Source organism: Ictalurus punctatus, chromosome 1, assembly GCF_001660625.3.
Source record: "Ictalurus punctatus breed USDA103 chromosome 1, Coco_2.0, whole genome shotgun sequence".
In the NCBI taxonomy this organism is placed as follows: Eukaryota; Metazoa; Chordata; class Actinopteri; order Siluriformes; family Ictaluridae; genus Ictalurus; species Ictalurus punctatus.
Genome location: NC_030416.2, coordinates 33,442,036 through 33,466,182, shown reverse-complemented (window position 1 = coordinate 33,466,182; position 24,147 = coordinate 33,442,036). Strand labels below are relative to the sequence as shown.

Here is a 24,147-nt window from a genome sequence, read left to right as displayed (position 1 = left end):
CCAGGTATCCAATAATACCTTAGATGCCATGATAAGCGGAGGTCGAGAGCAGGTCACGTACCATCAATACCGCTCTCTGTGAAACCACGTGGAGAGAGGTTTCTGCGGACAGGCAGGACAGATCAACATCCGAGATCTTCCCGTGACCTCTGAACCCCTCGGAGCAACCTGTGGGACACGACGCGGAGTCTTCTGCAGGAAAAGAATCGCACGTTTTCTGGATTTTATTTTATGAACAGGAGAAAAAAAAAAAAACACACGGTCGACACGAGCGAGGACTGCGGGAGAAACGTTCACGGTCGGGGTTTAGTTTACGGGTTGTATCCGGCGTTCATTTTGACGTCTGTAAACGAAGACTGGGATTTCAGTTCAACAACCAGACAAGCATTTCGTTTATTTTCCATCGGCGCACTGTCGGTCTGATTGTCCAGATCAGATGTGATTTCTGCCTCAAAACCAGACAATAATAATCATCATCTGGATCCACTTTGACAGAGCGACTCCAATAGCGCTCTGAATCTCTCTCGCTTAAAAAAACAAAAAAAGAAAAGAAAAAAAAAAACAACGTAAACAACATAATACATGACGCAAAAAGAGAAACCGTTTGGTTTATGTACTTTATTACTTCCTTTGCACAGTCTAATAAACTTCTATTAGATATGAAGACGAGTCCATGTAGATAGTGAGCATACAGTATAAGTACAATGATTTTTCACAGCATCGTCTCTCAATCGCCTCCTCGAACAGACCGTGGGTTCAGGGGTCGGGAAGAACCGCCTTCTCTAAACGCTACGGCTTTCCGATTTACATCGCGGCGTTTTCGTTTACAGAGGGGACTGTTCGAGATCAGCTAGGCGAGGTTGGGAACCTGCGGTTTATCAGGATAATGTTAATTTAGTAAAAAATATCACATTTCGCACCGTAAAGAAAGTCCTAGTGCGGAGATTTATTTAAATTAAAACATAATCTGACCAGTTGCCCCCTCCCCCCCCTCCCCCACCCCAAAGAAAACAGCCTCCTGTCCATGCAACCGTATTGGTATTTAGTATACAAGAGCCGAAATCTGATCTAGAGCAGCAACACTGTGTGAAGTGCGATAAGTGATCTGTAATCGTCACAATTCTCGCGCCTCGCGTGTTGGCAAGCAAATCAAATCGAGCATGAAATATCGTACATCGCGATGAAAACGAGACGGAAATGAAGACTCTGTCTGTAAATCTCTCCCTCGTCGAAACGCCCACGGCTTTACCTCGCGAGGCTCCGCCTCTTCTACACGTCTTTATTTCTTGCATGTTAGTAGATTAGACAGCATTGAAAAAAGAAAAAGGAAGAAAAAAAAAAAAAAAAAAAAAAAAAGGAGAATAAAATCCGGTCAGTGTCGAAGATCCTTTCGGACAAGATCAGACGACCGAGTGATTCGTTAACGACTACAGAAGGAACGGAAAAACCCCATGAACGACGGACCGTCCGACGCTCCCGCTTTATAAATAAAACTGTACATCGATGCCGTCCTAAGCACGAGCGCGGCCGCTGAAGAAGAACAGCTGACCGTGGCGAGTGAGCTCAGAGCTGTAAAATAAGGTCACTTCAGACCATGCAGACGAGCCAGGTTCTCAGATACGTGTCGCATGAACGCCGCGGCGCACGACCGGGGAACAGGGAAGGAGTCGGACGCCGAGAATCGCACCGGAGACGGATTACACACATGCAAAGCCATACTCAAATAACAGAAGGTGTGGACGGCTGCGAGAAGGAAACGGCAGACACTCGGAGGAACGCTAAGCCTTTTTGGTTCGGAGCAGCAGCAATAAAGGCACTTTTTTTTTTTCTTTTCTGGATTCTTTTTTTTTCTTTAAAAAAAAAAAAACTAAACAAAAAAACTGACAAATAGAGAAGAAGAAGAAAAAAAAGAAAAAAAAAAAAAAAAAAGAAAAAAAACCCCACGACCACCTGCACCACCATCTGCTTCATTCCCAACCTTTAGGCCTTGGGCCTTTTTTTTTTTTTTGGAACGATATACCAGATCAGATTTCACTGCGAACCTCGGGTTCACCCCTCGCTTGACTCAGATCTCTGCTCGCCTATGTGAGCACTTTTTCCATAATGAAAAAATCCCCCATTTCTCACTCCTTCCACAGATCCAACTCCCCACAGCTGGGGAAGTCATCAGCGAGTGCTGATGTTCCCCAGGAAGAAGGCCTCGGTGAGCTCCAACCCCTAACCTTGTTAGAAAAAAAACATCCTATTATTCGCTGTGGTTTTAAATATCAATCCCCTTAACGTCTTAACCATCCTCGAACAGTTTACTAAACACAAAACAACAACAACAGGAACTAGACGCACGACCATGTATGGCCCTAAGCCAGTCTGTGCTTCCGATACAACAGCTCTCGACATCCCTTTACGGTGTGCTCGGCTTGTACACACCACCACCGGCGCCATTAAACCTGCCCCGTTTCTCACGCAGCCTGGTGTAAACAACAGACGCCACGAACGTATTCCAGGGGCTCGTGCACACACCTGGGGAAGCTCCGAAGCAATACCTAGAACACCTACAGCACATGTAAAACACCTGGTTCGCCAAGCGCGAGAATGAAAACGGCCTCGTTTACGACCGCAAGATGAATCCTGAAACTCCCGCGAGGGAAGATTTGGCTCTGTCCAACACCCCGCATTAACAATGCGATCATCATCGGATAGCGCTCGGAAAACACGGTGAGATCGGAACGCCAGGAAACCTCCGTACGTCCGAGCAAGAACGTCGCCGCTCGAGATACGACACTGAAATCTTTTATAAAAAAAAAATAATAAAATGCACTAAAAGGATGGCGGATGATGATTGCGGAAGTATTTCGGAAAACTCGAGTACGGACCGTACGATGGCGTCTGCCAATCAGACGCTTTCCACGTCGACAGCCAGCAAGACGAACGTACACACACGTACGGCCACGAAAAAAAAAAAAAGTTGCACCAAACTTAAAATTTATTTTATTTTATTTTTTAAAAAGATCGCAGACGGTCCAATCTGCATACGGAATCAAGGTCAGGAGTCCGGTTCGGGTCACCTGCATCCCAGCGCACGACTCTAGCATGCTCGGGAAACGTCCGTCACTCAAAAAGGGATGGACCTTTTAAATATAGAACAGTTTCCTGTCCCCACGAGGACAGGAAGAACCCTACATCCTGTTAAGCTGCAAGCGCCTGCGTTCTTCTGATATTCTTTGTAAACACTGAGCTGGATTTCGAGAAAGAGAGATCGAAAGAAAGAAAAAAAAAGAAACGCTGCTAAAACCTCGATACGCTCTGGCCGCCCACTTTTATTCTGCAGAAATGTTGGATCCCTATAAATATCGCATGTTAAATCGGCTCGCTATGTTGCGTCATTTGAGCGATTCGGAAAAAACGTATAGAATCATGGAAACGTGCAGCACGGTTTATCGGTTTTTTTCCGAAATTCGACGAACGGGTGATGAGTAGTGACCCGACGACACGATTACTGAAAGAAGCTGTCCAAAAAAACAAACAAACAAACAAACAAAAAAAAGATATATATTAAGAAGAGAAAACCTAAGTTGTAATTCTAATACATGTTAACAGCAAAATACATCACCTAGGCCCTAAACAACTGTATTTTGATACACGTCCAACCGTGAAGCTGTCTCTGAGCATAAACACGGGAGTCCAAAACCGTCCGTCGCTCCCCCACCCCCTTTAACCCTTCCTCTCCACAGTTGGAATGCTCCAATTTCCTCTCGAGTCTCTCAGTCCTGCCATGTGGTTCTAGATTTCCAATGCGGGTCACGTTCTGGATCAGGAGGCAGCCAGGGCCTTGATCAGGTACAGTTTGTCACCCTGCTCGCTGGTGAAGATCGGCGCCTTTTTGTAGTGTTCCACCAGCTCCTCCATGGAGCCGAACTTGCGTTGTCCGATGCAATACAGGTTGTCCTTCAACTGCACTTTGAAATGCTTGTTTTTGGTCTGGGCCTTCAGTGATATGGAGAAATCGTTGGGCTACACAGGAAAAGAAATATATGATGAGCTTAGAACGGGTTTTGGTACACAAAGTGAATAAAAACTAAAAAAACGATTAATATAGGGGTGTGACATTTCTTAGTGCTACAACATTAATATCTGTATCTGCATTAAAACCTGAAGTGGGTGTGGTCTAACAAGAAGTGGGTGTGGTCTAACCTTACAACACTAAGGTTGAGAAAAATATGGCAGCTGGAAAAAACAAGCTCTATTAATTCACACAAATTTGAACTTGTACAGTTCCTCAACCTCAGCTACGTCACTCGAGTTCATAATTAAATTGTTCCTTCCGACATTTCACAAGGTTCTCACATGCAACCGCTCACCGAGGACTCGCTGTCTCTGATGAGGAAGTCTCCCTCGGTGCCCCTCTGGTTGAGCGCCATCTCTGCCTGGTGCCGGGTCACTTTGCCATAGTACCACTCCTTACCCGCGAAGCGCCCACTTCCAGAAGGCTCGATGTAGTCAAAGTCGGGCGTAGGGGGTCCGGCCATGCTCCCCGAATTCTGCGACTCTTGCAGTATGGTGACGTAGTTCTTGGGCACGAGCCCGACCTGCCCATCAGCTTTGCGGCACTTCCACCACTCTGGGTCGTTTTCCGGCTTCTCCAGGACGTCCATCATCTCCCCTTTCTCAAAGTTCAGCTCCTCGTCGTTGGCCGAGCTGAACGGATACAGAGCCTGAACCGTATGGAGCACCCGATTGCCGTTTGCGCTGTGCACCACGGCGGCCAGCTTCTCCGACAAGCCCATCATATCGTTGCTGGCCGAGCCATCCGCGTCTTCCGTCACGTAGTTGGAGGGGAACCAGCCGGAGCGCCCGCTGTAGCTGCCTCTCCACCAGCCATCACTGCACTTTTCCATGACGATGACCCTGGTGCCCTTGACCAGAGACAGCTCGTCCTCCCGCTCGGCAGTGTAGTTAAACTTCACCAGCGCCGGCAGGTTCAGGTCGTACAGCCTCTCCCCGTTGTCCGGGTAAAAGTCCGCCTCTGCGTTTGATGCCGTATCCCTCATTCCCGTTTTCCGTTTCACCTTCCCGATCCCTGCAAACACAAACACACGGATCACTCAAAACCAAAAGTTCAGATCGGACGGCTGATACTTGCATGTGCTTGGGATCTTTACTGGTGTAATGTAAATACAGCACAGCCTAAACAAATCCTGAGACTAAGCCCAATATATCGGCTCTTAAAGGCGCTTTCTAATCGGTTCAACATGTACACTTTCCAGGACTATAAACAGAGCCAATTCCGGGGCAGCCATGAGACTCTAGATTTTAAGTAAAAGGTATAAAGTTTTGCCTTAGATTAGATTAGAGTCATTAGATTATTTTATGTACTAAGAAACATTTACATGTTCAAAGAAACTCTACCAGATTGAAGACACCTTCAGAAATTACAGCATGCTTTAAAGTCAGGAACATCAAAAGCGTTCGACGGTGTGTGCTTATGCTAGTGTTTAGAGCAGAACTACTTCATCTGCAAAGTATCGTGTTACTGGGTGCACAGTTCGAAGTGGGAGAGTGTAATTAGTGGCGGCATCTTTGTACGAGCATGTCGGTGCACGTCCCCATAAACACAAAGCGCACGTAACGTGTAGTCAAATACTTGTCGGGATAGTCCCCTCGAGTCTCTTGAGGTACAACCAAACAATGACTAACCACTGGTGAAAGCTGTTGAAAGTCGTCATTGCAGCTGGGAGTAAATCCAGTCATAGCTCTCCGACCACTTGGATATCACCTTATCACAACCGATCCTTTGCGGTATTCCACGTTCGTATAGCACATACCGTGCGCCAGGAAGCAAAGAAAACAAACCAATAGTCCACCATCAGCACATCTTCGATTCCAAAACAACCCCCAATGTTGAAGAATGCCCGCGTCTATCTCCAGACAGACATTCGAGAAATGTCCGTCCTCAAACACACAAATCATTATTTGCACTGGGTACGGTTACAGGCTCTGGCAGGCAGAACGTGAGAGAAATGAGAACTTGTCCAAGCAAATGTTTTGTGGCACTTAGGAGTGTTTTCTTTCCGCACTAGCTGCGTACATAAGCAAAAGTTCTTGCCCTCGCTCCAGAACTGAAAGTCTCTCCCTATTCCGGGGATGAGTCAACTTTGGAAAGACACCAGACACGTTTTAAACTCGCCAACCAATTCATCACCATTACTCCGCAGAAGCCAGGGTTCTGTCTGAGATCCTGGCGGAGAACGAGGTTCTGTCACTCATGCAACAAGGCTGACAAGGTAAGACGTTATCTTCTTGGTCTGCTGTGACTTTGACACGTTTTGTAGCTCTCAGATAGAGACCCAGCATGGAACTGTGGTGGTTGTCCTGCATGACTTGATCTGACTAGCAAGCAAGAAAGCCATTAATCCATGACGATGCCAGCACAATTCTGTTAATTGTTCTTACAATCTGCTTCCAAGTTCAGTGCCAAAGGCGTGGTCTAATTATGGTTTTGCAGCGTTGCAAAATTTCCCTGGGAATCGATTGCGAACAAAGCACGTCGCTGGAATGATCACCACACCCGCTGTCGTTCTTTTGTCTGCGAAAGATTGAGGGGGAGATTTTAGGGAGTGGTACGAAAACGTAAGGAGGAGTGAATGCGTGGGTTCTTCAGCAATGATGAGGATTCTGACCTGTCACACCAAGTTAGGTCAGGCCAAGAGCAGAGCTCTGGGCTTCCACAACTCACTGCTGGCTTTGGCAAGAGTCTGCAAATGGTGTTACCATGAAGGAATGTCCACTTGGCACAGAGATGCTCCCCGGCCCAAGTCGAGAACATGAGAGCCGGGATAGAAACGAAACGCATTCTCTTCTTTTTCTCTGGTGATATGCAGGAAGAGCTACGTTTCGATATATCAAGGGAGTTCCACACCAAGTAACTATCTTAATGTAAAGATCTCCACTCTGAAAAAACTCTCTATGCGGCCGAACAGGTGAGAGCAACTAAAGCAGCAAATTTTAGCACTTCTAGCACTCCTAGAAATATTTTCCCACTTCCATTTACGAATGCAGAAGTGTAAGTAGAATCCTTTCAATACTTCCGATGAGATTATGAACAAATGGCGGCTTGCGGTGTCCATAAATGCAGAAATAATTCAAGCAAACTTTTATACTCCAGCCTCCATTCATGTGCTTGTGAGAAAGAAATGGATGTGTGCTAGGGGTGAAAGTGGGCTTTTTAGGACGACTGTAGCCAGCATTACAAACAATCTGAAAACCACTGGCCGTAAATGCTAAAAACATAGTACTACCCCCTCTCAATCCGAACTAACAGCTTGAACATCCGTTGTCCGAAATGTTTCTGACAACCTTAGGAAATCCAGCAGTGTGTGTCCACGAATATGCACCTGTTCCTCCCCGAGGTAAGTGAGCTAACTATAGATATATACACTATATGTGGTTCTTCACCGAAACTGTTGGCACAAAGTCGGAAGAACACAATTGTATAGAACGTCTTTGTGAGCTGTAGCTTTACAGTTTCCTTCCACTGGAACTAAGAGGGCTGAACCTGTTCCAGCACGAAGACAAGTTTGGAGTGGTCTACACAAACCCCTGACCTCAACCCCACCTTTGGAACCCCGCCTGCACCCCAGACCCACCCCGCCTGCACCCCAACATCGGTACCTGATCTCACTTATGCTCTTGTAGCTGAATGAACACAAATCCCCACAGCCACGCTTCAAAACCTAGTGGCAAGCCTTCACGTTCGCCCCACACACACACACCGCTGGTGTTTCAGAGCTCGTCAAGAAAAACCATTTCGCCTAACAGACGAGTTTCCGCTCATTTCCTTACGGATGTCCTTGTGAAAAACAAGTACAGAAGTTTGTTTGAATTCTTTGTGCATTTAGAGAGGCTGCCATGATTGTGAGCTGCATTCGCCGCCGTTGTTCACTTTCTCACTGCAACGCTTGAAACACTACCACTCGGAAGTAGTTCCTCAAGCGTCAAAACGCTCCGTCGGGAACGTAAACCCGACCGTGGAGACAGAGGTGCGATCCTGGCTGAAATGGGCACGCGGTTAACTCCGAAGGTTAAGCGTCAAGCGAAGGAAAACGGAGCTTGCGCACGGGTCCTTCCTGTTCCGTTGCTTATCACGCGTCGCGATCAACGGAATCGATTCTCGGCTCCGGTTTCCTGACTGTATGTGACAAACTGCTTTGCATTACAAATCCACCTGAAGCGGTGCGTTTGCCTTGGACACGGGGCTGTTGTAAATGAATATCACACGAGCTGAATGCTCTATTGATAACGGAAATTCATAGATCCTTAACTGGTCGTTTACTTAATTAAAACACAAAAACCTGTTACAATGCCAAAAAAAAACTTAACTGAGGTGAGCTTTCATGCCACATTTTCATTAAACAAAGCTCAAGCGCTGCCCTGTTCTTTCCGGTGGAAAGAAAACATCACTACAACTGTTTTATTCATTAATGGTAACATCAACTATGTGCTGTTTCTCTTCGCTCTGCAACCTTTCTGCACATAAGAACAAAAACGTTCCGATGCCCACTCGAGCAGCACAGGTAATAATAACAATAATCATCATCATCATCATCATCATCACAGAGTCCTTCTGAGATGGAACTCATTCAAGACCGGTAATGTTCAGGCTGTCAGAGTTCGCAGTGCTGTGGCATTTCATTCAGCGCATCGATGATGCACAAACATTTCAAACGAAAGGTAAACGCGATCCGTCGGAATCTCAGAAAAGTGTCGTTACTCAAAACCGTCCCAATTCCTGATTTGTAATTCAAATCGGTTACTGTTCGAACTGAAATAATCCTTACGTCGGTCGGTTAGCAAAATAAAACCGTGCACAGATTCTTTGATTTATAAGAGGATGGTTTCCCGCAGCCGTGGACGGCTCGGTGCGTGGGAAATGTCTCATACCACAGAAAGAGGTCGGGTACAGTTAATGACACGGAGCGTTTTCTCCGTGCAGTCAGGTGTCGGAGGTCCCCGATGCTCAAATCATCAGCCCTCTGTGGTAAGCTGCAGGACGAAGACGGCGGTTTGGTTATGACTACATGCACGTTATCAGCCCACACTCTTACTGTATGAGTAAACCGAACACGCTTCCATCGCAAGCGAAAGTCATGACCGCCTCACTTGTCCGCTAATCTTTTACAAATGGCCATGCAGATGCAAAGAAAAAGGAAGACCATGGCGGTAACTTGAGTGTAACACTATCTGAAAGCAAGCTGCTACATCGTACTGCTCGTCAGTGCGGTGGTTTACTCGAGAGTATGCTGGAGTATCGCACCGACGCATCTTTAACACTACGTGGACGAGAGCAAACGACAAGCTGCATGTGGTGTAGCCATGCGGCGTTACGGTTGTTGTTTATGGGCGCGCATGGTCCAGAGTTTATTTTTTTTTTTATTCTGATGAGAAACATAACAGTTAGCTGTAGCATAACTATTTTGGCTAACACTTTATCCTGGTCAGGGTGGTGGAGGGTCTGGAGGACATCCCTGGGAATACTCCCAACTCATGAACTTTTTTTTTTTTTTACTTTCGCACTATCCGTTGTGACCCAGATGAGGACGGGTTCCCTTCTGAGTCTGGTTCCTCTCGAGGTTTCTTCCTCATATCATCTTAGGGAGATTCTCCCCTCACCACAGGCTCACTCAATTGGGATTAATTCCTGATTTCGTCCTGGCTACGTTTGCAGACTAGCGAAGCAAGCTAACCGTATGCGTTATGAACGTCTTCTTCCATTTTTGCACGTCGGACAGTAAACGCGGAGTAATTGCAGTTGTGAGAGGGGGACTGAAGAAACGATCGGACCACGTTTGAGAACGTATCAGACCCGGTCGTTTGGATTCGTCACTTGACCACGTCGTACCTAACTTGCGTATTTCAAGCGCTGCTTGGCGTGCTGCTGCTTCGACGCGTGCCGGGGTCAGGCCTCTGTAGAAAACGAACGGTCGCTTGGTCTCTTGCTAATGTGAACTGAAGGGGAACCGTTCAAATTTATTCAAGGATCATGGTTGCATCTGAAATAAGGTTTCGCTTATTTACACAGCAGTGATGGAGGGCCTGAGGCAAAACTCGGCTGTTCCTCATCATAAAGAGAGAGAAATTATTTATTTATTTATTTATTTTTTACACAAACACGAGCCATTATAGGCACTTCGGGCTACGTCAGGGGTTCTTTCCTTTGCATTTCCTCAGGCGAGGATGGTCAGGAAGGAAGCCATGTTGCTTCACAAGGCTGTGAATCAGAAGTGTACGTCACCACGTACGCTCAGTTCTCTCTTCCCCTTCGACTTCGTTTTTAATCACCGTCTCGGCTTTAAAACCCGCCACTGAGCGACCGTGTCGATTCTGGCACCCTCGTCGTTTCGGGGGTTCTTTGTTCTTTCTCTCCGGCGTTCTTTCTGTCTGGATTTCCCCTCCATTTCAGTCTTTCCTCCTAGCAAAGCAGCGCATGCTGCAGAGTTGCTCAGATTAGCCACTTCCTCTGGGCTGAACATCCTATTGTTCTCTGATATGGCTCCGTAGTGTGCACAGCTCAGACTCCACACACACACACACACACACACACACACACAGGCATGATGTGCATTTTAATAGCCAGGATCTCTGACTGAACGAGACAAATAAACGTGGAGAAAAAACCATGCTAAAGCAGCTGGACAGACGCAGTCTAGTCCTTGCAGGTGGTGAGCCTTTGAAAAAAGCTCAAAAACGAAAAGACATCCAAGGGAGTATCCACAGTTACACTGATAGCGCCGAGCGCCTCTGCAAACTCTTTCTACACGAGAGCTGCATTTGAAGACAAAGCACAAAGATAAAACTCTTTCTCTTCGCTCTCTGTGGCTTTCCGATAGCAGCGCACAAACTGCCTTTCAACCGCAGAGCTTCTGAGCGGCGTCGTGTTCAAATCTCAACGCCCTGCGAAGAACGGCGTTCTATTCTCTACGGGGTCTGACGAGGCCTTCTCTGTAGTATTTCTCCCTGAACGACGTGAAGACGCTCTTCAAACGGTGAATGAGCGAGCGGGTTTTATCTCTAGAGCGTGTTCGACAGCTCCCTCATGATGTGCCCGGCTCCGGCCATCGACGCTAGGAATGCGAGGAGCGAGGGTGCGAGACGAGGACCGTCGTCACGCCACTCCGTGGTCCAGGTAGTCTGAACTATTCGGCGCCACATGTGACAAGTGGAGAAAAAAAAACGTCTCGTCTGAGTTACGCAATAAATGTGCGAATAAAAGTAGATTTAACGTGATTATTTGTATCTTATTAAATACGTTTAGCGAACAGGACCAAGTCCTGCGTGTTTACCTTCACGCTAATAATCAAGTTACTCGTGTGGTCATGTAAACGTAAATGGACGGATACACTATGTAAGGAATAAAAACAAACCACGGTGTGCTGTGACAGGAAATGATGGCGTGATGAGGAATTCGGGTTATTTTAATACAACGAGGTGCTTCATTCCTCTTATTACGTAGTATTAATTGAAGAATTGCGCAATTTTTTAAAAAAAATTATTTTTTATTTTTTATTTTTATCAGTTTGTAGTTACATGCGACATTGTGGAACGTGCCGGAAACAAGTTCGTTCCTGTTGTCACCGCTATAAACAGCGTGCGTCCTCACCAGACTCTCTCTGTGTCTAATGAGACCCCCCCAAAAAAAAGAAAAAAAAAAAAGCCAGCTTGTCATGACAGAGAAAAAAACCGCAAAGTGCCACATCCTCCGTTGCGCAGAACCTCTCGTGCTGGAAGTCTTAAAAGTTACAGCTTTACCACTGACTGGTATGAAGTGCTGATGCTGGAGTCTCCTTCCATAAACCTCACCACATAACATATATATTTGATGGAGTAAATCCCTGAGGAAGTGGTTACGTCGACGGGAGCATATAGGCCGAGTGTATTAATGCATAAACCTGTGATAACCCCCCCCCCACACCCACCCCCCCATGTGCACAAACCCACTCTCTTTAATCTTCACTTTCTCCAAGTCAACCATCAGCTGATTTCCCTTTAAAATCTGTACAATCTGTAATCAACCGTCGGATCACGGAGATGAAGTTTTCTCTGAGGCCCTGTTTACACTAGCGCCTTTTCGTTACTGAACAGTGTTTTAAAAGGAAAACCATCCTCGTCCACGCTGGCGTTTCCGCTGTGTTTCAGAAACGATCTCCGTCCACACTACACGACCGAATACACGTCACATGACCATTCGTGCACGCTGGGTATATGCGCGCATACGAGTGTAAACAGGAAGTTGGTTGCTAGTCCGATCCGGTGTTCCGTGTAGGGCTTACGCCGCTTGGAATGAGATTTGTTGGCGATCGCTCTGATCGTAGCTCGCCTTTTGCGCGTGTAGCAGCTGCAGTGTGCTAGCAGTGTGAGCTGCAGAGGAACGAGCTCGTTTCGTGGACGTTCTGGAGCATTGAACGTGGCGGTTAGTGTACAAGTACTACGTCATACGTTATTAATAAAAAATAAATAGATAAATAAATAAATAAATAAAAACGCGATCGCTGGCGAACTGCTGTGGTTTAAAAGAGGGATAAAACATGACGGGACGTGATGTTATAGGAAGTAGGTGGTATGAGTAACCCCACTTCATTACACTACGCTATGGTTGATTATTTTCCTACAACGGCACACCCCTAAGCGTTTTCCTTCTCACTAATATCCCGAGGAACACGAGTACCTCGCGAAACGACCGAAAAGGCGATTAAATATGGTGGTGTGTCGTCCATGAGCCTCATACACACAATGCTCTGTGTCTACTACAGTTTTACACAAACTGAAGTGACTTCACACAGAATCTGCCAGATTTTCCTCTTACTCAATCATCTGTCTCGCAAAACCCTCAGCTGCACAGAACAGCAGCGAGAGACAGAGAGAGAGAGATAGAGAGAGAGAGCTACAGGAAACTCTAAATGTAATGTGTGAATAGAGCTGAAAGAGTGTGTGTGTGTGTGTGTGTGTGTGTGTGTGTGTGTGTGTGTGTGTGTGTTTGGGGGAGGGCACCCTCAAGCTTGTGTGTGTTTGTGTCTTTGACATTCCTCTCACTAATCCTGCCAGATCTCATGGCGCCTTTCTTAGAGATAGAGTGTGAGAGTGTGTGAGAGAGACAGGGAGAGGGCATGAGAGAAAGAGAGAGAGGGAGAGAGAAGGCGCGAGAGAGAGGGTGTGAGAGAGATAGAGAGAGAGAGGGAGGAAGAGATAGAGAGAGGAGGAGTGAAAGAGAGAGAGAGAGAATGAGAGAGAGAGCGTGAGCGAAAGAGCGAGCGAGGGGGGGGGGGTGAGAGAGAGCAAGAGAGAGTGAGAAGGAGCAAGAGAGGGAGAGGGAGGGAGAGAGAGAGAGAGAGGGGTAATGCGGGAAGTGGAAAGAAACGGATGGACGGATAGACTGAGTGACGCTCAGACGTTTGTGAATCAGTGGTCCTCGTTTCCTCATTTCCTTTTCTCGCTGCCTCAGAGGAGCTACGGGGAAATCTGTCCTGAATTAGAAAAACTTCCTCCTCGAGCAAGGGTTGAACGACAGGAAAAGAGAGAGAGAGAGAGAGAGAGAGAGAGAGAGAGAGGGATCGCAGGGGTGTGTCGGGTTCAGTTCGGTTTCAGAGACTCGCCCAGAACTTTAGTTAAAGCTGAAACGGTCAGAAATCAGACGAGGGAAGTTCTTTTTAATATAAACAGTAGAGCTCTGAACTGACGTGAATTTACAATTCTTCATTTTGCAGACGCTTTTATCCAGAACAAGGCTTTATTTATTCTCCCCCCACAACTCCAAATTCCTCACCCCCCCCACCACCACATATACATCAACATGGCTGCTCACGGCATCAAGAGTAAAAGAGCGGCGCTTCTTCACACGTAAACACGCTACACTGTATATAACCGGGTATTAGCTGCTGAACACATGGTAGCTCGTTAGCTTGCTACACAGCTCGCTGTTTGAGGAAATAAACACATCGCTCGTCACGGTTAGCTGGCCGGACTGACGAACACGGAGGCGTCCGTGACTGTATCTCGAACGCACGGAGGACGGACACCACGTCATTTCTCTGAAGCGTAGTGGACGAGCTGGATCCCTCCGGGATTTAGTGATTTTGCGATCGAAGAAGCGTGCACAACCTTTCTGTTGTATATATGGGATCCCAGTCCCGATGTCTCAACCCCGACTCTCCGTCAACCTTTCTAACACGCTTCCTGTTTAAAGTGCGCCTGTTATGGTTTTGAAACGCGTCCAATTTTGTTTTAAAAGGTCTCCTACGATAGATTCACACGCATACAAGCTCAAAAAAACACTTTCATGATAATGCGCATATTCAAATCTGCAGCATTACGTCTTCCCGCAGTGTCACAAACGACTCGTTAAATGATCCGTTCTAAACGATTCGTTCTGAACTCCTCCTCTCAGAGGGCATACTCTGCTCTGATTGGTCAGACGTCCCAGTCTGTTGCGATTGGTCTACCGCTGTCAGCGAGCGGCCGATGAAGACCAGAGGGCGGGGCTTTTTCTTACAGACCTACGTAGGTTAATACAGGAAGTAAAGTCTGGAATCACTAACGACTCGATTCGGCTGTTCGGAATCGATTCCTTCTTTTCCGAGTCTTTGAGTTTTGAAGCATTGCGGACGTTTTACATTCTCAAACCGCTCTAACACACTACATGAAAGGTAATATCTGAAAAACCGTAATAAGGGCGCTTATAACATATTCGGTTATATTCCGTACCGGGATACGATCTCACAAGCTTCTGATTAATATCCTAGAGCCCGAACTACCAAGCCAGCGCTTCACACTTTGTTAATTGTGTAGAAGTGATGACATTCCTCGGAGATCTCCCCCTCCAGCAGAGATACGCGCCCGGGCCTCGTCAATCACCCGCGACAGTTAGGATGACACAATGACTGTAGTGTTCGCCTCGCTGCCGTTGCGCAACTGCACTCCCACTTATGACAGGAAACCTCTCAGGAGAAGCGATGCGGTGCAAACATAAAGCCGACATTCATGATAAAAGTATATAAAAATATTACGAACACGCTGTGCTGGTAGATATCGAGAATGAACGAACGCCCTGATCAGTCTGAGAGGAAGTGTACAGATTTCAGTAGGTGAGGAAGGTGAAGTTCCATCACACGCCACTGATTGCAGTGCGTGAGGAGCAATTACAGGCGCAGAACCCAACCCTCCCAGCTTTAGCAGCCTTGCTAACAGCCAGGGGGAGAGGAACAAAAAAAAAAAAAAAAAAAAAAAAAAAAAAAAAACCCTGTGAAAGGACTTTTCACTCACATAGAAAACACATCTGTTCTCTTTTCCAACATGTGTGAATGCTTCTCAGATGTCTTCTAGTTCTACACACACTACAACTGAGCGTTGAGGAAAAAATACAGCACAGAGTGGGGGGAAAAAAACAAACGAAAAAAACTTCCTGACAAGTTCCCACCCAAGTGAGTGGGGAAAAAAAAAGCCACTAATCCTTCAGCTAAGAACTACACAAAGACTGTTTGGAGTGAAATTCCTGACAAACCCGTGATTTCAGAGCCACGTGAAGACAAAAAGAGGAAAGGAGAAGAGGTTGAAAACTCACGGAAGAAGTGCTTAAAGAGGTTAGCCATATCCATTTCGGGCTCTCCCGGCGACTCTTCCTTCTGCAGCTGTGCAGTTATTCCATGTGAAACGCCCACAGGAGGAAAGACTGCACAGCAAGCAGGAGTCCCGCCCATGTGACCGCTCTCAGCCAATCACACGCGGCTAAGGCTGTGCTCAGCTCGTCCCACACACACACAGACACGCAAACACAGACACAAACTTTCTCAAGTAATGACCCTGGGAGTCTTGGAGCCAAATCAACAAACGATTCATCAGAATGACTCACTGAATCGAGTCATGTGATTCACCAAGTCACAAAGTAGAAAACCTCCAACCCTTCACACCTCTCTCTCATTCGCGCGCGCACACACACACACACACACACACACACACACACATACACATACACACATACACACATACACACACACAGTTCCTCAAGTAATTACCCTGGGATTCTTGGAGCCAAATCAACAAACAATTCATCACAATGACTCACTGAGTCAAGTCCTGTGATTCACCAAGTCACAAAGTAGAAAACCTTCAACCCTTCACACCTCTTTCTCACTTACTTACTCTCTCTCTCTCTTACACACACACGGTTCCTCAAGTAATGATCCTGGGAGTCAGATCAACAACTGATTCATCGGAATGACTCACTGAATCAAGTCCTGTGAGCCAGTGTCTTTACTTTTATGACACACAAAACCCCAGGTCACAAACTAGCAACATAACAATCCCCTGTACCTCTCCCCCTCTCTCCCTCCCTCTCTCACACTTCTCCATTTACACAAGACAAACTTCATTTCCTTTCAGCTTTTCAGTGTTGACCCTCGCTGCCAAGACTGGATCTTACCTCAGCGCTGATGAATAATCCAGCTGACTAATGTTTACTTCACAATGGTTTCAACAACAAACTCAACAACAAACAAAATAATTGATTTAACAAATGAAAAAAGAAAACGGATGATTTTAAGTGTCAAAAAAAAATCCAAGAGCTTCATAGCCGGTCACGCTAAAAAACAAAACGACAACAACAACAAAAAAAAAACAATTAAAATACGATCCCCATTGGACTTGGACTCTTTTGAAATGATCATTACTTCCATTTCCCCCTCAAAACCAACCACTACTTACCCTCCGTGTTCTACAGTTACATCATATCAGTACACTTATCACACTAACACACCACACGACCGTCACGTTATATTTATTTATATTCAATTTCCTGTGTTTTGCTTCCTACTAACACGCTGCTGAATAAATAAAGCTTATCTCGTCTTGAAATGACATTTATCTTATCTTAAATAAATACTAAAATTGTTTATTTAAAGTTTTTTGTTTGTTTTTTTTTTTTTTTTAAAAAAAAGCACTGACATAAGTACCTTTCCTCATATAACAAAAACAAACAAAAACCTACCTTCATTGTTTAACAAAGAAAAATATCATCAGGCCTGGATGTGGCGATGTTTATTTATTAGGAGACATTTATTTAGCATTCATGCGCAGTCACAACAGTGTGTGTGGGGTTTTTTTTTTGGTCTCATTATCTTTGGCGGTAGCGTAAGTGATAACACGAACTAACTGGTATCTCGGACGTTCCACGACATTTAATCCATCTATACACCGTTAAAAAGTGCGCCGTGTCTTTCGTTAATACATGAAACGTTATAATCGTCGCTGTGGTACAAGAGGAATAACACACTCTAGACCCTGCTGTTAAAGAACAATAACACACTTTTCATTTCGGCTTATTCCGGAATTATCATTCATATAGTTAAAAAGACTAGCTGAGCGTCCGATCTAAATCTAAAAGGAATAAATAAATATTGCTCAATACTGTACACACGTCTCGTATTTTCATCTGTGACGAACACCAACTAACTCTGTCCTGTAGAGTGTGTGTGTGTGTGAGGGTGTGCGTGTTCCTCACCTTCAGACTAACTCTGGAAGGACCTGTGTAAAGGTTGTTTTTTTTTTTTTTTTTTTTTGTGGTTCAAAAAGTAAAAAGGAGAACCAGAACGTTTACTGAAAAGCAGAACACCAGAGCGGTCGTCTCAATTCTGTTGGAAACTCGGATATTTCTCAATACTCGGAGCAAAACTGAGCAATGCTGCGCCGACGAAACAGAAGATAAATATAGCTAGATTACAGGAGATGTGTCAGGCTGGAGAGTCCATTTGTGTTGGTGTAGTGCTGTTTATAAAAGCTGCTCTTTTGGATACAGTGTTCCACCCCAGGACCTTCCTCCGGACCGGAGACGGTCAGACAGCAGGACCGCGATGGGAACAGTGTTCTATCCAGAACTTTAAACCAAGTCCGAAAATCACAATCTTCACTAAGAGAATCGAACAGAAATCATATATATATATATATATATATATATATATATATATATATATATATATATATATATATATATATATATATATATATATATATATATATATATATATAAAAGTGGGGGGGGTGTTTAAGCAGCATTTAGGGGTGTTAATAAAATAATATAAAGATTTAATAGTTAGAAATGATAAATGTCCTAAATTATTAACCTCCTAAACAGTCAAAAGATGTTGACAATATTTTGTTTTTAAATGAACTTGGACCAATCCTCAGTGTACACGCTGCCATTGCAAGCACCGTAGTAAAGCTTTAATTATTATAATAATAAAAATTATTATATGAAATGACTAGTTCTTATTTATTTCGACATTTAAATTTGTGTAGTTCTTCTCTATATATTTATTTACTTGTTTACTTATTTATATTGTATTTATTTTGATATTTTTAGTTTATGTATTTGGATTTATTTATCCATTTTTATTTACTTGTTAGTTATATTTCAGTATTTTTTTTAGTAAATTTATTTGGATTTTATCGATCCATTTTTGTTTTTATTTACCTGTTTACGTTTGTGTGATATATTTTGATATTTTTAGTTTACTTATTTGGATTATTTATTTATTTATCTAGTTTTGTTTTTATTTACTTGTTTACTTATTTAGATAATGAATGTGTTTAGTAAAGGTTTGCAGAATGTCCAAGGCTTAAACCAAAATGAAAAGATAGCACTTTACCTTTTTATTATTATTATTATTATTATTATTATTACTACTACTACTACTATTATTATTATTACTATTATTATTATTATTATTCTGAACAAGGTAAAACTGTTAGAGTGATTAGTGTTTTAGCAAAAGGACTTGCGGATTTTCTTTACACACACACACACACACACACACACACACACACACACACGCACTAAGATCAGCTAATTATTAATGATCTAATTTTCAAATAGAATGTGTTTTTCCTCATGTTAACAGCACATCTAGGTTTCATCTCATCCTTTTACTCTACTCTATAAATACAATTAAACTTCACCTGTGAAAGATGCAGGTTTTTCACAATGTTGTAAATATAACGCCGATGACAGCAGCGAGGAAACGGCCCGAGCTGCGGGTATGAAACACGACCGAGCGCTGACGGATATTTATCGGCGCTCAGGTGCATCGTTACGGAGTAATAACACTAACCGCACTGAAGTCCGCCAAATTATAAAATCTCTTCAGAAATCTTCATCCCACTCGCACACTAAAGAGCTTCCTCACACGTAAACCTTCAGTCCAAGCCCTAGTGACCCAAGGTGAAGATTCTTTAAAACGAGTGAACGTCCAGGCTCCCGGAGAAATAAACAAACAAACAAACAAAACGCAAAACTTCTGAAGAAAATAAAAAACATAGAAACAAACAAAACAAGTAAAAACAGCAGGAGGAAATAAGCAAAAACTTAAAACAAATAAAATGCTTCAGGAGAAAACGAAGAAACAAAACTTCAGCAGAAAACAAAACAAACAAACATTTGAGAAGAAAACAACAACAAACAAAACACTTCAGGAGAAAACAAAAACTAAAGGAATAAAAAAACAAGTAAACAAACAAAAACAAATGCAGAGTAAAGAAAAATAAATAAAAATAAGTAAATAAATCAAAAAACAAACACACACACACACACACACACACACACACACACACACACACACACAGGGCTTCCATAATTAGGTCTGCTGGTGTGATGGATATAAAAATAATAATTTTTTAAAAAATAAATAAAAATTCAAAATACACGTAATATTATAAACGATGACTGTTAAGAAGGTTTAGTATTCCGTGTAAACGTTGGAGCGTTTTATATTAATCTATATCGACCAAGTGAATACCAAAGATTCGAGAAAGAGAAAACAAAGAAACAAGCAAGCAAGCACACTGGACGCCTTAATTATGTACGCTGGTCTGATGCGTAATGAAAATAAAAATAATAAAACATTTGTATTATACTGTATATTATATATAGTATTATACATATATATTGTACTGTATATTAGTGAACAGTACTAGTTCTATAAACGAATAAATAATAGTTTATCAATCTCGACACGTTATCTCAGCCTTCGGAGGACTTCGGTTCCACCAAACCGCCCCTGTTTCTGATTAAGTGCTCGCTTTCGGCCACCAAAACTCTCAGATGTTGTTTATAGCCAAATAAAGTCCTTATGCCCGGCATATGTCACTAGTTTACTATATTTAAACCCAGCAGATGTGTTTCTTACCAGGATAATGAACACAAGGCTCCAGTTACACACCACTCTACACCTGCAGCTCTTCTACACAGCTTTAGCTTGAACTAGAGCTAAAGTGTGACTTTTCTCTGCAGCTACATGAGAAGACCTCTTCCTGTGCGTGTTTTTTTTTTTTTTTTATCTCTTCACTTAGTACACATGTGGTCGCAAACAAATGCGCTGAAGTGCTGCACGAGAGGGAGGGGGAGCTGACCTACATGCAGCAGCACAGAGCGATGGAACACGCCGAGCGAGCCGTTACTGAACCGTCGTGTCCCGGCTCGTCTCTCGGCCGGGTGAATCGGCAGTGTGTCGTTCGTTACGGGGCGCGGCTTTACCTAGGGTGTCTTTGAGGTTCTTGACGATCGAGGCTTTCCTGGCGCTGTTTTTCCGCTCCACGTAGTTGGACGGGACGAAGCCGGTTTTGTTGGTGGCGTTGCGGACGCGCCACCAGGACTTCGAATCGTCCAGCAGCCAGAGCCGCTCGTTCTTCTTAATGTCCAGCTCCTGGTCCTGCTGGGCCATGTAATCGAACTTGGCAATAACGATCACCTCTTCCGTCATCTTGGCCTGTCTTCAGCACTGAGAACGGAGAGGACACGGAAAAACAAACGACGGGTCAGCAATCGGTCTCGGAGAAAACATCACATGTCTGTTATTGAACGCTACAACTTCGCTTGTGTTTGCTCGTTTGTAAGTCGCTTGGGATAAAAGCGTCTGCTAAATGAATCAATGTAAATATAAAAATGTACAACAGGACACACAGAGAGAGAGAGAGAGAGAGAGAGAGAGAGAGAGAGAGAGAGAGAGAGAGAGAGAGAGAGAGAGAGAGAGGAACATGTCGAGCCTTGTTATGATCCAGGGGGTGAGGATTCCTAGCACCACGGACATCATGAGATTAAACATTTATTTTATTTATCCTTATTTCTTTTCATTCGTTTTATAGCAACGTCCTCCTAAACACCCACACTTTGATTTTCGATTGTTATTTGTAAGAAAAGAGACGCGCAGCGGTCCGGTGTGAGCGCTGCTTAACTTAATAATCAGCAGCTCCAACCGAAGAGAGATCACACTACCGAATTCTGTTTTTTGTTTCAATTCACGGCTCACTGTTGCGCCGAGCGGAGTTGGCGCAAAGTGAAAGCAAACCACCGCAAGGAGCAGATGTGTTTCACGGCCCACGCGGTTTCCCCTCGAGTGAACTGGCTTGAATTACTGCCAAAGACTAGAGAAAGGAAAACTGATTTGGCACCGAAAATAAATAAATAAATAAATAAATAAATAAATAAATAGACCTTCCGCAACATCCGTCAGAAAGACCGCAAGCAGGACCGGCAACAAGACTAGAAAGTAGTTCGTTTCTCCTTTTCAACCTACGGTCATGAAAAAGAAAGTGCACCCTCCTTCGATTCTACGGTTTTGTTTAATCAGGGCCTGAATAACGACTGCGGTAATGACAAACTAATGACCGCAGGTGACGACAAAAAACACAGACGACTTCGATACGTAGGTTGGTTTTCCAAAAAAAAAGTAAAAACCTACATGGGAAAAAATAAAAAATAAAAAAAAAATAAAAATAAAAATAAATAATAATAATAATAATAATAATAATAATAAAAATAATAATAAGTACACCCTTCCTGAATTACTTATGAAATGCGGAAGATTAGAGCATCGTCAAGAAGGGTGAGCGCCTCTATAAAAGGCAGGACTTTCAGCAGTTTGGTGTTCTGGAGCACTCGAGTGTGTGTCTACACCATGCAAAGAATAAAGACCATCGGCGATGACCTCGGAGAAGCAATGGTTGCTGCTCATCAGTCTGGGAAGGGTTATAAGGCTATCTCCAAACAATCTGAAATTCACCATTCTATAGGGAGAAGGATTTGTTTACAAATGGAGAGCCTTCGAGACTTCCCAGGAGTGGGTGTCCATGCGAGTACAGTCCAAGCTCAGTCGAGATCAAGAAAAACCCGAGAGCTACGTCGTGTGACCTACAGGCCCCGGTAAGCAGGTAATATGTTTATGACCGCACAATCAGAAGACTATACCGTTATGGCTTTCGTGGCAGACTGGCTAGGGAAAAAGTCCCTTCTCTCTAAAACGTACATGGCAGCATGACTTAGGTTTGTAAGATTGCATCTGAGCAAACCATAAAAGTTCTGGAACAACATCCTTTGGACTGATGAGACCAAGGTGGAGATGTTTGGTCATCATGCACAGCACCACGTTTATCAGTGTATCACCACAAACACCTCATAACACCTGTATAGCACGGTGGTGAAGGGGTGAAGATTTGGCCTTGTTTTGCAGTCACGGGACCCGGAAAATTTGCAGTCATCGAGACAACGATGAACTCTACTTTCATTATTACCAGATTATTCTTGATATAAATGTGAGGCCCTTTGAAACTGGGTCACGAAACAGGACGATGATCCCAAGCTCACCAGCATGAACGGTTAAAGAAGAAGAAGAAGAAGAAGAAGAAAAAAAACCAGGCCGGCGGAAAGGCCGAGTCAAAGTGCGATGTCAAGGTCAAAGTGCTGTGGGAGGATCTTAAGAGAGCTGTGCATAAGCAAATGCCCTCAAACAACAAATAAACTGAAGCAATGCTTACTGTGAAGAAGAGTGGGACAGAAGGTCTCCAAAACGATGTGAGAGACCGAAACTCCGACAGAAAACGTTTACTTCAAGTTCATTTTGCTAAAGGTGGTCCTACATGTTACTGAATTACAGGGTGTACTTATCCCCCCCGCGTCTGGGTTCTGAACGTTGGATGAAGAATAATGCGATGAACATGACGAAGACGAAGAATAAGACAAAGCTCATGGAGATGCAAAAGAAAATGAAGAGGACAAAGCTGAAGAAGGCAAAGATACCGAAGAAGATGAACACGACGACGAAAATGAAGAACGTCGCGACAAAGGAGACAAAAAAAAAAAAAACGAGGACACGAAGTCAAAGGTAACGGACGTGGTGACTAAAAGACGACGACGAAGATGACAACAAAGAAGAAAATGAAGCGGATGGACAACAAACATGAAGAAGACGGCGAATATGCAGAAGACAATGCCGATGAAGATGATGACGGCGAACATGATGGAAACGAAAACAAAAGACACAGACGATGAGGTAGAAGATGAAGACGGCAAAGAAGATGATGATAAGGATAAAGATGACAAAGACTAAGGAAACGATGACGAGGAGAAGGTGGTGATGATTAAGAAGTGGCGGGTTGTCTTTTTCCTCCAGGTTATTTAGGTTTGGTCTGGCCGCTGCTTTCACTGAAAAATGCGTAGTTGTCGGGGGTCTCCTGTATCTCCATGGCAACAGCTCATAACTCATAACTGCTCCAGCTAAACCGTAAGCGTCGGCACCTCCCCACGACGGATTTGGGAAAAGTAAAAACGCAAAGGAAAGGAACGTGAAAAGGAAATCTGGGGGAGGAGTACGCCTCCTTAAAAACAAAGCCTCCAAACAGAAGGAGCATCCTACAGCACCTTCCCGCCCAACTTGTGGGTGGGTGGGTGGGGAAGAGGGGTGCTTGCTGGAGGTTTGTGGGTCGACTTCTTAAAGGTCAAGGCAGCCCTCAAAACCCTCACACAGCTGTAACATCTGGCCAGTCGTAATTTATTCTGACAGCTCCAGACTGTGGAAATAGACCCAGGACTAGAAAACAGTACCTGATGCCCTGCAGTGCCACTTCCTGGTCACAGATGATGGATTGAAAAAGAAACGTCTCCCAAGCGTGACTAAACATGACCACATGATCTATGGAGTGAAATCAGAGTCAACACAGCCTGAACCTGAACCTGTACCGCCTGAAAGAAAAACTTGTGCAATGTGGATTTTAAGATATTGGAAATATCTAAGATATATCTAAAAGTTAAAAAAATTCAGGTAATATAAATTCAAGTTT

At 44.2% G+C, this 24,147-nt stretch overlaps 1 protein-coding gene across 8 annotated transcripts in view; it reads right to left on the bottom strand.

Moving 5' to 3' along the window:
• Positions 1 to 603: 603 nt before the first annotated feature.
• nck1b (NCK adaptor protein 1b) overlaps positions 604 to 24,147 on the bottom strand; it is a 63,192-nt gene continuing 39,648 nt past the window's right edge. For 7 of the 8 annotated variants that reach the window (XM_053684031.1, XM_017480870.3, XM_047158459.2 and 4 more), the window contains 3 exons: positions 20,570 to 20,813; positions 4,359 to 5,077; positions 604 to 4,011 (listed from right to left, as the gene is read on the bottom strand). In XM_053684031.1, the coding sequence (XP_053540006.1) occupies positions 3,811 to 4,011; positions 4,359 to 5,077; positions 20,570 to 20,795 (1,146 nt within the window). In that variant the 5' untranslated portion in view covers positions 20,796 to 20,813 and the 3' untranslated portion in view covers positions 604 to 3,810. Of the gene's footprint in view, positions 4,012 to 4,358; positions 5,078 to 15,607; positions 15,953 to 20,569; positions 20,814 to 24,147 lie in introns of those variants that run through there. The other variant, XM_017480921.3, reaches the window with a different exon arrangement.